Source organism: Filicampus tigris, chromosome 2, assembly GCF_054856515.1.
Source record: "Filicampus tigris isolate MCC_2025a chromosome 2, RoL_Ftig_1.0, whole genome shotgun sequence".
Classification (NCBI taxonomy): domain Eukaryota; kingdom Metazoa; phylum Chordata; class Actinopteri; order Syngnathiformes; family Syngnathidae; genus Filicampus; species Filicampus tigris.
In genome coordinates, this window is record NC_141218.1 from 2,963,429 (window position 1) to 2,979,661 (window position 16,233).

Here is a 16,233-nt window from a genome sequence, read left to right on the forward strand (position 1 = left end):
AACAGAGGGCGCTAGAGGCTGCCCACCACATTTATTTCCTTGCAGACCAAAAAAAAAATGACATTAAATATTCCAAAATATGTAAATCTATTTTTCAGATGAGCACTAGCACTCAGTTATATAATAATGCACACACTATTTAGTATTTAGTCAAGGACGAGTAACGTCGTTTGGTTCATCTCTGTTGTCTGATTTCATGACGCATTTCCGGTCTTTGGGGACAGAAATGTTTTTACCCATTGACTTGACTTAAAAGTTTGACACCAAGATGGGCCGCGGCATTCCAGTGGCCCCAGGTGACCTCTGTTACATCCCGGCGGCACTTTGGCCTCGGCGCCTTCACCGTTCAGTCGCGTGTCAATTATTGGACTAGTTAAGACGGTCAGAGGCCATTGCTGGAATTTATTCATCACAAGATTTACATCATTGCGTCACAGTACCTCTGCAATAACAAAGCTAAGTTTGCTAAGATGGGTTGCTGGCTTGTGGTGTGGTCGGTGGTTGCACTTTGACGTCATCGAAGACAATGGTGCTGTTACTTGTTCATGATGTTGAAATGCTCCAGTACATGTCACTGCGTATAAACACTGAGCTATACAATAATAATAATGATAATATTGCCGGTCGTGTATGTTGTAGAAGTGCTAAGATTCTTGGGCTTGGCCATTCTCGGGCTTCTCCACAAAGAGCTGATTTTGCCCAATGTCCTCAAACTGAGTGAGCAGTTGGCTACGCACCGCCGGGATCCGCTTGTACGCTTTGGACGGGGGCGGGCCCACAAGCGCAGGCCGTAGTTTGAGTTGCGCCATATCTCGTGGGGGTGGGGCCTGCTTGCTTCTCCGACCGTCCAACTCGGCCGCATGGGCCCGCAGCGTCCCGTAGGCGTCGCGGTCGACGCTGAACGGCAGCGCCGCCCTGCAGGATCCCCCGCACGCTCGCAGCTTCATGTCCACGTCCACCTGCCGAGGCGAGCGGGGATGCCAACTCAGCGCTTGTAATCATGCAATCAACGGCCATACAATTGGAGTAATTCCACTTTGTAATCTAGGCGGTGGTTGATTTTGGCTTGTGCGGCGACAGCAAATGAGTTGGCGACAGGGGCGGAGCCAGAACGTGGGTTAGGGTTAGCGTAAGGGTTCTTTTTTTTTCTTTTCTTTTTTCTTTTTGCATTAATGGGTTTTCCATGTTACGGACATCCCTGTAACGTGAAATTTTTTTTTAAATTAAAAAAATTGGACATACAGTACTTGTTTTTCACAGGACAGCGACGATATATGGGTTCATGCAGTTAGGCAAGCAGGGGCGGAGCCAGAACGTGGCTAATGGGTTGGCCTGGAAAAATCAGGGTGGGCCTGAATATTTCTCTCACTGAGCCCGACACAGCGTATATTCAAATAAAATGATCAACTGAATAATATGAAGTTCGGATCTTCCATAGACAACCACAATAACGCCATTCTTAATATTCAATAAAATAAAAAATACAAATTCAAAAATAATTTAATAATTTACTAAAAATTTTTAAGTATATATTTTTTTCATAAATCTCATTTGGTGGGCAGTCTGTCAATCTGGGTGGGCCCGTGCACACACCCAGGCTCACCATTGGCTCCGCCCCCCGGTTGGCGAGGAGCCACGACGCCAGCGCGTGCCCCGACCTGAAGACCTTGGGGCGCCTCACCTCGGCTCTCCACAGCTCTTCCACCTGCCGCTGGACGCGCTCATTCAGCTCCTCCAGCCGCTGTTGCAGCCGCCAAGATCGTTGCCGCAGCGACGTCAGGTTCCTTGCCAGCTCAGAAGCATCTTGCACGAACTTCAGCTCCGAAACTGCAGAGGACACAATATAGCGCTTACTTGACAGCACGCACATGCAAATACTCCAGGAAATACACTTTAGAAAAAGAAAACAAAACCCAGATAGGACTTTAAAGTCTCCATTGACTATGTTTGCATACAGTGTAACTTTGTTATGATCAGAAACATGTTCCCCAAAAATATGGACACGCTGGAACGGACGAATGAGATTTCAGTTCTTTTCAATGAAGAAAAATGATTTGATGATTGTATCTCTTTGGTGCCATCTTGTGGCAGCTTGGTGCCAAGGAACTATGTGGATGTGAGTTGAGGAGTTTCATTTATGTAAAAGTAGTGCTTTGTTGCCACCTTGTGATGTTTTGGTGCCAAGGAGCTATGTTAAAATGAGCTGAGAAGCTTATCTTAGACAAAAGTAGTGCTTTGCCACCATCAGGCATATTGGTGCCAAGGAACTATGTTCAGTAGACAAAATGAGTGACTTGCCACTAACTTGTTGTCTCATGGCATCTTGTTGCCAAGGAAATATGTTGAAGTGAGGACAGGGCCAGGTCTAGGCAGGGACAGGAGGGGGCCTGGCCCCCCCAAATAAATGTTGTGCCCCCCCAAATTAAATCTCCCCAAATAAATTACATTTCACGTATTTGTATCATCTCATCTCATATAGGTGAATGATAAAAGTAAATTGCACAAATGTTTCATGAAATGTTTTGTAAAAGGAATGCTCATTAAATGTCAACATTTTCCTAATGTGCTTCTTTACACCAAACCGCGGCCGTATGTGGCCCACAATGTGAAATGAGTTTGACACCCCTGATTTGTACAAAAGTAGTGCTATGAAAAGTAGCTGCAGGATCTTGGACACCGCACAAAACAAGTGAAGAGTTGCGGCTGGCTTTACCGTGTTGGATGACCAGGGCCCTCCGGTGGTGGCGGTAGACGTTAGCGATCTTGGCCATGAACTCTTCAACCGAGGCCTCCAACGTCTTGGCAGTCTTACAGAACTCGTACAGCTTCCTATCCGCGTCCGTGCCCGCCTGCGAGAGGACGGCCTGCAGGCGGCAGCCGGACGGACACTTCCTGCCCTGCCGGCAGAGAAGAAGAAAGCTCAATTTCATATTCATTGGAGCTATTTCCCGTTTTCTCAACCGCGCTCTGCCCTGGTCGAAGGGGACGTAATGAGCTGTTTGTTCGGATGTAAATGTGACGTCATGTTGCAACATCCGATGGGCTTCAAGGCCAACGAGACACGTTCGCCGTTCTTACCCGGTCGCCATGGGAACACGGCGGCACGGCGGCGCGGGCGGGGCAGCGTCGTTGATGGGGGGAGAAGCCGGGCTGCTGGCGGCCATGTTGGACTGCGCATGCTGTGGGCGCAGAGCAAATATGTGGTTAGCCGCGCGCAGGGTCCAAGGACGCCATGTTTGTTTGCTTTTTTCGATACAACTTGAACACACCGACGGATTTGTTTGCCCAATGCAAGCACCAAATAAGCAACTTCCTGTTGACGCGGCTACCAAGCAATTATACGGTCGACTCACAATCAACTTCAACCGGTCGAGGTCAACTTGATTTACTCTTCTCTAAACTTTTGAATGTCCAACCGTCCAATGTTTCAGTACTTTTCCACAACACAACTCTGAGCCTTGAATCCATTTATGAGGACGTCTACTTCTATGCCTTTCTGTTACTCTTCCAGTTCCTCGCTCTCTCTGTTGCAACCTTCCCGATGATACCGTAAACTGGACGCTACAAATGTTCTGGGGTGAGATTGCAGGTTGCAGCCGGGATACGGCGACGGAAAAGTTGTCAAAGTGGATTTCTTCAGAGATAAATCAATTGAAAAAAAACCAAACACCTGAGCTCCTTATTTTGTTCGTTGTGCAAAAAGGACTGAACCAGCTGGACGTGCTCATTTAAAAGTTTAGGGAAACCTGCGAGGCTTTTAGGTTTCTCCCTCATTTTTTTATGAGTACCGTCATCTACTATGTGAACTTCACCAATGAGGACACCCAGGATGCACATTCAAAACATGAGAGAAACCTGTGAAGGTTGGACAGCATTTTAGGCTCATCCCTAATGTTTGGTGAGCAGCGTGTGTATGCGTGTGTGTGTGTGTGTATCTTTCACCAGTGCGGAGCCCCAGGACCACAAGTGGATCCCACTAAAAGACACACACAGAGCAGACGAGGTGAATGTCCATACTTTATTTGATTGCGTTCAGTGCTGAACATTTGGGAAGCAAGACGCTAATGTCAACACGGAAGGTCACAATGTTGCGGGTCGCACAAACATTTGCACACTCTTCATGCGGCGACCGGCCCACACTGCGCCGGCGCCATCGTTGAGGTTGGCCGACTGGCAGTCGTTGTACCACCAGCCCCCGCCGTGGCTGGCCGCGCAGTTTCCTGCCCCCGCGTCGCTGTCCCGGTCCCACGTGCTGAACTTCATCCCGTTGTGGGACGCGGCGGCCGGGGCGGCCATTGCGAGGGCGTCTCCCGCGGTGCCGCTGTAGCCCGAGACATGTAACGGGTAGCCCTCGGCCTCTGGACCCACACTAATGATATACTCTGCGGTGGTGACGCCCCCCTCCCCGTCCTGCATGTCCACCCTCAGCAGGGTCTCACCCTGGCTGGTCAACAAGTGGAGATTGCGGTTGCCGAGCCACACGTCCCCCCTCCCCTGCGCGTCCACACGTCCGAAACCTTCGCGGAACTCGGCCCAAGTTCGGTTGAAGTCGAGCAAGCCGTTCTCTCGCTGCTGCACTAACAACCAGCCGGCCAACAGCCCCTCCTGGAGGCAGTACGCCGACACCGGGTCGGCGGCGGCCGAGGCTTTGATGTTAAACAAGCCGCTCGTTTCCCCGCGGGTGTGCTTGTGAAAGATATCCACGCAATCTGCAACACATCATTCGGTTCTTCAAAGTCCACAAAAAGTTCAACACGGATGCTAACGCTACGAATTACAACTTGGTTGACTACTCTCAAAAAGTTAGGGATGTTTGTTGAGCTCGAAACGTTTGCCGAGCCGCTCAGTGTCTCGTTGCTTTTTTTTCGACCAACTTGCCGCTTTCGAACGAGGTGTTTGATCCATGGAGATTTCCAGGGACTGCAAGAGTCACAGAAAGGCATCAAAATGGAAATGTTTGTAGATCAAACACCTGTTGTGAAATTGAGTGCGGAAAAGTTCACGGGTTGGATATTCTAAAATGGAGAGCTCAAATTCAACTTAACTGTTTCAGCCACTGCATATTTATAAATTTCATTTGCAAGTCCAATGTCAAAGGGAGTCAACGCAAACATTTTTTTTCATGACCATGTTCTATGCAAGCCCACTAGTTGAAACAGGGCATTCTGATAAATATTGCATTTGTGGAATAAGTGTTAATGCAGTCGTTTTTCGCCATCTCTGGGGGCGGCCATTTTGTCACTTCTGTCGACTGAAAATGACATCACAACTGCTCACAACGACCAATCGCGGCTCAGGTTCAGAAAACAGGTCCGCCGCGATTGGTCGTTGCGAGCAGTTGTGATGTCATTTTCAGTCGACAGAAGTGACAAAATGGCCGCCCCCAGAGATGGCGAAAAACGACTGCATTTTGCTGCTTAACTCATATTCCACAAGCCTGCTGGGAACATATTCTTGAAAAAAATTGGTTTGGATTGACTTCCGCTTTAAGTACAGACAAAACCGCAAAGAATTCCCTTAGGCCAGCCTTATCAATTCATCATTCTGTAGTTCTTTGGCACTAGCACAGAGCTTTTGGTGCTATTTTAGTGAGTTTTGCTGTGTTTATGATCAAAAATAATCTGGGACGATGTCAATTTTACAAAAGACGATTAGGGCCAGTGAAGAAATACCCCCCCAAAAATTGGCAGGATTCTCATTTTTATCTCAGAATTCTCACATTACAATTTAAAGTCAGAATTACAACTTTATTGATTCTCACTTTAAAGTCAGAAATCTGACTTTAGAGTCAGAATTAGGAGTCCGAATAAAGTCAGAATTCTGAGATAAAAGTGAGAATCTTGCCAACCGTTTTTTTCCCCCTTCACTGTGAGGATAAGCGATTAGGATAATCGATGGATGGATGGATGGATGCCCCTAATCTCCTCGGTACGGCTAAAATGAGGACCGCCGCATTCCTAACTTTCTGTGAGTAGTGCATTCCGTGACGAGGGCTAACGGCGCTAAGCTAGCAGAATGCGCCGTCACTCCAGGTCGGAGGTTGCGGTACCTGTTCCCGTGTAATCGCTCTGGCGTTCCGCGTGCGTGCTCAGCACGCTGCGAGCGTGCACGGCCGGAACGTCGTCTTCCACATTGCCACTAAAGAACTTGCCCATGTCAAAGCCCACCTCCGTAAAGGGCTGCGAGAAGCTGGTTTTAGAGTCCGAGTGGCTTCCTTTGACGCCGCCCACGTGAACGGTCTTGATGTCGGTGGAGACGTGTCTCAGGTCGGGAAAAAGGGAGCCCATCCCACCCTTGGTGCCGGTCAACAACTGACAGCCGGGACTGCTCTCCGTGGTCTCCACCTTCTTTTCCACCGGGCCGTCTTTGGTCATCACCGTGATGGTCTTGGTCAACGTCATGCAACCTCTCGAGTCGGCACTGGCGAGGGGCACGTCTTGAAAGTTGCTGTTGCTGCCAAACAAGTCTCCGTTGCTGCCTCCCGAGAGCTCAGTGATGGATCTAGAGCTTGTGGCGGAGCTCGATGAAGAGACTGAAGTACCTGGGACTTTGGAGATGGTCGCGGGGGAGGAGCTGGAACCTTCCTCCTTGAGAATCAACTGGAGCAATTTCACCTGACCGACGGAGAACAAGAGAGCATCTGTCAGACCGGTGACTCCCAACTACCGTGCTGAGAGACCAACAGCCGGTTGTCGCCTAGTTTGAGATGCCGCAAAGCCCCCCCGAAAAATACGAGCGTCAAAGTCACTGTTCTTCTGAACATGCTTTGTGGTCAGAAAGCGGCGTTTGTGGTGAAAGCGGCCCGTGTTGCGCTCAGACCTATTTCTGGCGAAAGAAATTGTTTGACTTTTGCTAAATTCATTGTTTAAATTCATTTAAAACATTATTTTGTGGGTTACGAGAGGTCAAAATGCTCGAAAAGGGCTTTGAAAACAGCCGGCAGGGAAGACATTCAGCAATGCATGAGGTTCGGGTTCACCCGCCACTGAATATCAATTTGCGAGTCAATTGAGACCAGCTCGTCATCGGTTTGGTGGTGGGATGTGAAATCAGTCAATCTGGGCTTTGGCCAACCGGCCGCATTTGAAAGTACGCTGACGGCGTCGTGAGGCGCCCTGACCTCGTGGAAGACGTCTTGCTGTTCCTCTCCCGTCACGGCGCTCTTGGACTTGTAGATGCTGCCCTGGAGCGGCGTGCTCTGCATCACTTCCAGCTGGCGCACGGACTGGATGCTCTGCACCGGCTGGGCCTGCAGCTGATTCATCTGGGAAACAAAGCTTGTGTCATATTTTGGCTTCAATTCAATGGGCATTGCGCTTCCCCTTCGCGGTTTGTGCGCCTTACAGCCTTATGATGCGGATATAGTGTTAGTTAGCTCTTTGCGGGGGATAAAGAATTCAGGATGAGGAAATGTTGGGTGTATGTCGGACAGCGGCTCACCTGTTTGTCCAGAAGCACGTAGCTGTCGTGGTCCACCTGGTGCTGAAAGTACTTCTCACAGGAACCTTTGCAGGAACGCAACTTGATGTCGATGTCCACCTGGAGGGAAGAGAGCAGGACCCATCGAAAGGCGTCCCCCGATTTCCTCCTCGGCTTGACGAAGCGAGGCTCACCTCTAGCTTCTGCATGTCGGCCACCTGATCCGTCACCCGGTCGCGGAGGGCCGCCAGGATCCGCAGCTGCCGGTCGATCTTCACCTTCATGTCGGAGATCCTCTGGCGAAGGCTCTGCGCCAAGTTGTAGTAGCGGGCGTCTTGGCCTGCGGGAGGAACGGGCGGCGAGTCAGCCTGGAGTCACGCTCGGACAGAGCGGGCGCGGGGTTCTGGGGGAGGTGCGCGAGGACCAACCGGAGTTCAGGATGAGCTTCTCCTTCAGGAAGTCGTAGGTTTGCTTGGTCACCTGATCGGCCGAGCGGTGCCTCAGTTGGTTCTGCTGCAGCGTATTGCGGATCTTCTCGATTTTCTTCAGAAGGCTGTGATCTTGGTGGTCCATCAAACCTTGGATCCTGCAGCCTGACGGGCACTTGGGACCCTGGCGCCAGAGGTGGAAAAAGTACTCACGCACTCTCCTTAAGTACAAGTACAGGGACTTAAAAGAGTGAACGAGTCGGACTGATTCAACTACTGCGGTAAAAAAAAACAAAAAAAATGCATTTTTTTAACTTGACACAACAATAAAAAAAACCAAACATTACCCAGTCGTCGTCGGTGCAGAACGGCCACTCCTTCTCGGTGGCGCACTTGTCGGATCGGGTGTTGGGCACGATGGGCCGCGCACCCCTGGGGTCCAGAGCGCTAGCCTGTGGACATTTTCATTTTTGGGAGTTAATGTCACTTGCCGTTCAAGCGAAACAAAGCGTTTGGCCGTCGTCTCACCAGCGAGGCGGCGGCGCACACGAGGCCGAGGCAGGCCAGCAAACTTGCTCGTTCCATCTCGTCAAATGTTGCAAAGATGCCGAAGCTGGCCCGTTATGAAGCCGCCCGCGACACTCGTGACTCACACACAAGGTTGAGCAAAGCGTCCGGGGGGGGGGGGGGGGGGGGGCGGGGGGCGACGACCTTTCGTGCGGCTGCACTTTGTACACAAACACGGACCCGTACTATCCCGCCGTGTGGACACTCGAACGGTAAATGTGACAAATCATGTTTGGTGCTTGGAACATTCAGGGGGGAACTTACACAACTTAAAAAAAAACACCACTGTCATGTTGCCTTGATATAAAGCATACATTTTATACAGTACAAAAAAAAAAACAGAAAAAAAAAAAAGAGTATAGCAGCATGCAACTGTGCCACATTTATCAGCTGGAACAGTTTACAATGAATATTTTTATATAAAAAAAAAACATGACAAAAAGATCAAATGGAAAAACATGCTAGATAACAGAGATGCCTATCATTAAATGTATTCATGTTTGCAGATCGCTAACAGACGTGTTTCGCTGCGACCGAGCAATCGGAGGACGGAAAGACGCTGACGTGAGGACGAATTTGAAACGTGTTTGGTTCAACAGATGGTTTCACCGCTAACAGTTGAAGTCACTTGAGCCCCGGCGACATGGCAACACAAGGAGGCCGACATTTGAGTGGACACGCCCCAAAAAAATCGGACGTCGACGTACGCAGACTCGGAAGCAGTTCAGCCGTGACAACCGCAGCAAATAAAGAGAAAATAGACAATCAATGAATAGGAAGTTTCTCGACACAACTGCGAATGAAGGTCCGTGCCTGGAGTAGTTTTTCGGTCCTGCTGTGCGACCATCAATCAAGCCCGCCTCTTGCCCAAAGTCAGCCGGCCTTGGCTGTAGATGACGCCGTGAAGAAACGAAACGGACGAAAGCTGACGTTCACACGTCAGTAGCGTTGAGGCAGGCGGACGCAACTTCCGGCCGCCCCTCCGCCATCTTTGTCCTCCCTCCGTCTCCTCCGTCCGCCCGGTGGACGGAGCCTTTGCGCCCGCGCCGGCACCGGCCGTGCCCGAGCTTGAAGGCGGCGAGGAAGGCGGCGCGGTAGTTGCGGTTCATCCACCCGTAGAGCAGCGGGTTGGCAAAGGTGGAGCACATGGCCACCACGTGGGAGAGGGTATAAAGCAGGTGGAAGTGCGGCATGTCCAGCACGCTGCTGTCGATGTCGATGGCCAGCTGGAAGGCGTGGTAGGGGAGCCAGCTGACGGCGAACACCGCCACCATGGTCACCAGCATTTTGGTGGTCTTGCGGCGGCGGCGGTGGCGCTCCGAGCCTGCGGACGCGCCGCCGTCGCCGTCGCCTCCGCCGCCGCCGCCGCCCTCCGCCGGGCTGACGTGACCTCGCAGCTTGGACCAGATGCGGGCGTAGGCAAACGTAATGATGGCGAGCGGGAGGAAGTACTGCAGCAGCAACATGGAGACGCTGTACACCGTCCCGTCCGTGCTGGAGCCGGGCCACTTCTCTGTGCATACCTGCAGGCAGGGCCGGAATGGAAGTTTATTTCACGGGCAAAACAGGAAATAGCAGAGATGGGTTCATGAAAGGCTCAAGTCAATCTCAGGTTTTCACCTTCGAGTTGCAAGCAATTTCATATCTTACACTTCATATTTCCACAGCTATACATCTCCAAGTAAGTCTCAAGTATTAACCCTCTAGTCTGAACAACTTTCAAGCAAGTCTCGTGTCTTCAACGTCTCGCTCAAGTCTTAAACTTCAAGTCCCATCTTTCAACGTCTCGCTCAAGTCTTAAACTTCAAGTCCCATCTTTCAAGTCTCAAATTTAAAACTTCCAAGTCTCAAGTCTTAAATTTCAAGTATCAAGTAAGTTCCGGGCCTCAAGCAAGTCTCAAGTTTAACCATCAAGTCGATCTTAAGCCTAAATCTTTGGGTCTAGAGCAATTCTCACAAGTAAGTCTCAAGTCTCAAGCTTCAAGTCTCAAATCTTAAATCTCAAGTCTTAAGCAAGTCTTAGGTCTTAAATTTCAAGTCTCAAGTCAGTGTTGTCTTAAACTTAACGTCTCAAGCCTGAACATTCAAGTCTCAAGTAACTCTCAAGACTTCTAATGTTTCAGTCTGAAGTAAGTCTCAAGTCTTAAATCTCAAGTCTTAAGCAAGTCTTAGGGTCTTAAATTTCAAGTCTCAAGTCAGCGTTGTCTCAAATCTTAAATCTCAAGTCTTAAACAGGTCTTAGGTCTTAAATTTCAAGTCTCAAGTCAGTGTTGTCTTAAACTTAACGTCTCAAGCCTGAACATTCAAGTCTCAAGTAACTCTCAAGACTTTTAATGTTTGAGTCTGAAGTAAGTCTCAAGTCTTAAATCTCAAGTCTTAAGCAAGTCTTAGGTCTTAAATTTCAAGTCTCAAGTCAGCGTTGTCTCAAATCTTAAATCTCAAGTCTTAAACAGGTCTTAGGTCTTAAATTTCAAGTCTCAGGTCAGTGTTGTCTTAAACTTAACGTCTCAAGCCTGAACATTCAAGTCTCAAGTAACTCTCAAGACTTTTAATGTTTCAGTCTGAAGTAAGTCTCAAGTCTTAAATCTCAAGTCTTAAGCAAGTCTTAGGTCTTAAATTTCAAGTCTCAAGTCAGCGTTGTCTCAAATCTTAAATCTCAAGTCTTAAACAGGTCTTAGGTCTTAAATTTCAAGTCTCAGGTCAGTGTTGTCCTAAACTTAACGTCTCAAGCCTGAACATTCAAGTCTCAAGTAACTCTCAAGACTTTTAATGTTTCAGTCTGAAGTAAGTCTCAAGTCTTAAATCTCAATGTCTCTGGCAAATTTCAAGTCTTGACCTTAGTCTCAAATAAGTCTCAATGTCTTAACCTTCAAGTCTCCAGCAAGTCTTTACATTTCAAGCCCAAGTGGAAGCTAAAGTCTTTCGTTTTTTGTCAGACACAAGTCATCAAAACAGCGCATCAAGTCCAAGTCACAATGATTCGAGTGCCCATCTCTGGGAAGTAGGCGGCGTTCTCCACCTGGATGCTGTGTTCCGGTGTGAAGGTGAAAGATCCGTACTCTCGGAAGATGGCGAGGGGGCTGGCCAGCGCGGCGCTCAGCAGCCACGTGAGTGCGATGACCCTGTAGCACGTGTCCTTCCGCATCCTGGTCTCCAGGTGGTGAATGATGCACCTGTAACCACGGCGACCGGCTGTCACACATCAGCCCCCGGGCCTCGGAGACGCACGCGACCACCCCCCGCCCGCCCGCCTACCAACCTGTGGCGGTCCAGGGCAATGACGTTGAGGGTCAGAGTGGAGACGTGGACGGCGAGGCCCTGGGCGAAGGGCACCAGGAAGCAAAGGACGCTGCCGAACTGCCACTCACCCTGCAGCGTGTAGACCAACGTGAACGGGAGGCACAGCGCGTTCACCAGCAGGTCGGCTAAGGCACAGGAAGTGGCATTTGAAGGAAACGGGACATTTGAACCGCCGTCCGCCGGCCGGACGGCCGTAGCTTGGGGGTCGGCAACATCATCAAGTTGTACCATTGAAAAAAAAGTGCATATGGGGATTGGTGGCCAGTTAACAAAACAGTCGACAAATGACTCCTCCCTACCTCCGCTTTCGGCCCATTAAAACCTGGAATTTGATTGCAGCGATGTCATATTGCTCATTCACAACATGAATCAACTTGTTCTTCTTCGAACAAAATATATGTTGAAATGTAAAAGTATTTTTTTACACGAACCCCATTCAAGGTTAACGAAACATAATGAAATAAAACTAAAATTGAAAAAACATTTTCATTTTTGGTAACAAAACAAAATGAAAAACACACACAACATACTAATATATATATACATACATATATATATATATATATATATATATATATATATATATTTATTTAGATACATACATACCGACAGCCAAGTTGGCAATGAAGAAGTTGGTGACGGTGCGCAGCGTCTTGAAGCGGTAGATGACATAGATGACCAGAGAATTACCCACAAGCCCCAGCAGGATGATGGCGCTGTAGGCCGCGATCAAGACCACCTGTCAGGAGCGAGACACGGCAGTTGGCGGCAGGCCAGTCGGGACATCGATCCGTCACTCACCTGCACGCCGAGCAGTCGGACGGGGTCTTCGGGAAAGGTGGCGCCCTGGAAGCCCAGGTGCTCCGCTTCGGCCGCAAAATCGTCGTAGTCGTCGTGGTAACTGACGTTTGCGGCCCCGCCCAGGGCTGGGTCCTGACTGACGTTGACCCAGTCCATGTCGTTGGTCCAGTCGCACGCGTTGGAGGGCCAATCGCAGTCGTCCCAAAAAATGCGCGTTGATCCAATCACGCACTTTTGCCTAATCGCGTGTGTCCCACATCCAGTTGTATATCTCCAATATCCAGTCGCAGACGGCTGTCCACACCCACAAGTCTAAAGTCCAATTCTGTGTCTTGGATGCTCAATCATTTCGCGTCTGCCCTCTCTCACACAGTGGAAATCCGACGGCAAAAGGCTTGGCAGGCCCATCGCACGTTGCCTGCAGAAGGAAAGAAGAAGGAAACGTGAGGAACTTCAGCTGATTGTGATGTTTGGGATGAAGAGCAACGGAGCGCGTGGCGGTTAGCGACGCGTGAGCGGACGCTGATTTATTCATCAACATGTTTCCCGCCTCCGCTATTTTTGGCTCACTCTCATCTGGAGGAGCCCGTGTGGCGAGAGGCGCAGCTGTCACCTGGACGCAAGGCTTCACAGTTCAGCTTTTACAATGTAAACAAAGCAACAGGGGCCTAGCATGCTGCCCTGAGGATCCCCACTGCAATTGCTAAGGTCGTCACATCACGGCGTCACAAAGTCACATTGTGGCTTCCCGACATGGCAACGCCGAAGAAGTCAAATGCGTACAACCAAAGCGCTGAAAGCAGACTGAATGTGGATTTTGATTGTATGAATTAATTCGCCGAGAGAATTTGCTGACTTTATGACTAATACTATCGAGTCCCGTATGTGCGAAATACTGTAAATTCCCTAATCTTAACAAGTACCTCTTACTTATGTTTGTGCATTTCGTGCACTGTCATTTGAAATTATGTCCTGTTTTTGAATTATAGGGATGGAAATTGAAACTTTTTTTTATCCAATTTATCAACAAAATAATGGACGGATGAATTATTAATAAAATAATCTTTAGTTGCAGCTTTGATGCATAAATATGTATACTGTATATGTATATGAGGATATACACATCTCTCGCTCTCTCTGTTTGAAAAATAGGTCAGGAAAGAACAAAAATGCAGTCATAAATGACCTGATTAGGGATTGTTTGTGCAGTTTTCTGCATGGACACACGCGCACTTTCTGTATTAGATCGGGTTGTTAGTAATCCACTTGAGTCTGTCCCTGTTTTGGAAGACCGTTCTAATCACGAACAAATAAACAGACAATAAACATACAGCACGACACGGTCAGCTAACGCTGCGTCCCCGACTGAGCCTTTTTCCCCTCACTATGCCCCGAGATGAAAGACGAAAGCCCCTTGATGGACGCCACATTCAATTATGCAAATCAATAAAGACTGCACAACAATGACATAACTGAAATAAGCAGTGACATAGCTCTTAGCTCTTGACCCATCCAATGCATCGATCGCTGACCTGAAGCGCGTCTCTGCACGAGGGTTGCCGGCGTGCTGGAGCCTGTGCCAGCTGTCTTGGGGCAGTAGACAGAGGGGGGGGGGGGGGGGGTCAAGGCAAACAAAATATATCTTGATTGATCTCGCGAGGCATGTTTTGTTGAACATGTTTAGGATTAGGAGATGGTACAAAAGGTATGTCGTTTTAGCCTAATGGTTGTTCACTGATATTCATTTCACTGCCATCGAGAAGTATGCTTGTCAATTGCGTTTTTCTACGGGGGTGGGTGGGGGGAGCGCCTGATGCCGCTCCACTGTAAATTTCAAACTTGGAAACATTTTTAACTGATGCACAACCTCAAGTAGATGACATTGGACGCCCCCATTTTGGAGGCGTCAGCTCAGCACGGTTTGTGAGAGAAGCGGCTGCAATTGGTGCAACCTACCTTTTGTCCACTGCTGATTACAAACTAAAAAGAAACAGAAAAAGGCAGAATCCAACTTTCCCCCGGTGAAAGGAAAGAGTCTATTCTTTCATTTGGTAGATTATACAATCATTGAACACAATATCCTGTGGCTCTTGAAAATGTCAGCATGCTCTCAAATGGCTGGCTGGCTGCGAGTGAGTCATTAACACAATAATCATGTATTCATTTACATTTACATGTACTCTTTATTACTTACTTGTCTGTACGCATGTATGTAAATCATTCATTCATTATGGCAGGCATACTTGTCCAAGAAATGACTGACACCAGCCTCTGGCATCATCCCCCGAAAATAAAAGTGACACTTGAATAGTTGATTTGTACGAATATTATTCGAAAGATATATTAAAAGGTCAACACACTGACCGGCGGCGTCTCCGTGCTCCGGCCTCCAAAAGTCCTCGGCCGTCCGAACAAACAAACAAACCAACCAAAAAAGAAGCCTTATTGTTTACTTTTCCAAATCATCCATCACCGCGTCACATACAGTAAGAGGAGCACGTTGCATCACTGCGCGAATGCGAGGAGGCGGCAAAGAAGGAGAAGAGGCAAGGGAGACAGGGGAGCGTCACATTGCGGAGGCGGGGTGTGCTTGTGAATGCGAGGAGCAAGATGACGGAGGAGGAAGATCAAATCAAAGTGAGCAGGCGGGCGGGGAGGTGGCAGGAGGCATTGTCATGACGATACCAAATCATGACCGCATGAGTAAAAAAAAAAAAAAAAAAAAAAAAAAAACACAAAATCAGAAATACAAAATAATTGCGATTGGCTTGTCCCCCCCGCCGCCTATCACACAAAGGCCCCAGTGGCAGCAAAAAGAGAAAATGAATGGATGAAACGCAAATAAATAAATAAATAGGAGCACAGGGGCGAGAGGGGGTCTGGTGATCCAGCTTCCCCAACAGAACATCCCAAAGGAATATCCCGCCCACGTCAGCCTGTCAATACGGCACAACACACAAAGAAGCTAGCTGGCTAGCTAGCTGGCTAGCTAGCTCGCTACCGGCGCTAATGCTACAAAAGAAAAGCTGCTTAGCGAGGATCAAAGTGCACCGCGTTTCATTAAGATTAGTGGCCAAACCAATTCATCGGACAGCCAATTTAACATATTACGAGATAAGAAAAAAATAATGACGTTCAAACACCCCCGCCCGACCCCCCTCAGAAAATTGGCCGGGTTTAGCGGATTTTTTTTCTCTCGCTTCTCTGAATGTTTATATTCTATTTATATCCATCTATCAATATGTACAGTACACAAACAATTTATAATTGCGTGAGGATTGGTTTTGGTGTTGAATGAATTCAAGTTGAAAAATTTGAGTCGCCCTTACATTTTTTTCAATTTTTAAGTATGCAGCTCTAGGAGGAAAAGTCGTCGCCACCGCTCACGTATCCCATTTTGCTGGCGCGACCATACAAGGGCATGGCGCAGGGCCAAGGTAAAGGCTTGGCGGAGTCGCTCTGTTTACTGAAGCAGTCAACTGGGAGGAGAAGTTTAAAGTTTTTCCTCATCTTATCTAACATTCTTCTTCGACATTTAAACACACCTGTTTGATGTTTTGCCGATCCATCAGCGATGAAGACGACGCAGCCAAGCTCTCCAGCGCCTCCTTTTGGGACCGCAAGATTCCGGTGAAGACGCTGACTGCAAAATGGAAGTGCATTACATTATCAAGAGTACGCTGTGAAAACTCAAATCCAACCCAAATGAAAGATGTCA

At 48.6% G+C, this 16,233-nt stretch overlaps 3 protein-coding genes across 3 annotated transcripts; all 3 read right to left on the reverse strand.

Annotated features, from left to right (window-relative positions):
• Positions 1 to 387: 387 nt before the first annotated feature.
• Positions 388 to 3,851, reverse strand: LOC147150875 (fibrinogen alpha chain). The gene is made up of 4 exons (XM_086016208.1): positions 3,079 to 3,851; positions 2,714 to 2,897; positions 1,682 to 1,827; positions 388 to 959 (listed from the first exon to the last, which is right to left on the reverse strand). The coding sequence occupies exons 2-4, from the start codon at positions 2,769 to 2,771 to the stop codon at positions 645 to 647; spliced, it is 519 nt and encodes a 172-aa protein (XP_085872334.1). The 5' UTR covers positions 2,772 to 2,897; positions 3,079 to 3,851; the 3' UTR covers positions 388 to 644.
• Positions 3,852 to 4,004: 153 nt separating this feature from the next.
• Positions 4,005 to 8,536, reverse strand: fga (fibrinogen alpha chain). Its single transcript, XM_086016117.1, has 8 exons — positions 8,376 to 8,536; positions 8,195 to 8,299; positions 7,848 to 8,031; positions 7,614 to 7,759; positions 7,441 to 7,539; positions 7,121 to 7,264; positions 6,050 to 6,614; positions 4,005 to 4,709 (listed from the first exon to the last, which is right to left on the reverse strand). Exons 1-8 carry the CDS (start codon positions 8,430 to 8,432, stop codon positions 4,081 to 4,083), a joined length of 1,929 nt encoding a protein of 642 aa, XP_085872243.1. The 5' UTR covers positions 8,433 to 8,536; the 3' UTR covers positions 4,005 to 4,080.
• A 14-nt stretch (positions 8,537 to 8,550) lies between these two features.
• On the reverse strand, positions 8,551 to 15,022 carry npy2rl (neuropeptide Y receptor Y2, like). Its single transcript, XM_086016142.1, has 6 exons — positions 14,880 to 15,022; positions 12,516 to 12,933; positions 12,321 to 12,453; positions 11,674 to 11,839; positions 11,434 to 11,587; positions 8,551 to 9,937 (listed from the first exon to the last, which is right to left on the reverse strand). Exons 2-6 carry the CDS (start codon positions 12,669 to 12,671, stop codon positions 9,347 to 9,349), a joined length of 1,200 nt encoding a protein of 399 aa, XP_085872268.1. The 5' UTR covers positions 12,672 to 12,933; positions 14,880 to 15,022; the 3' UTR covers positions 8,551 to 9,346.
• Positions 15,023 to 16,233: the final 1,211 nt, after the last annotated feature.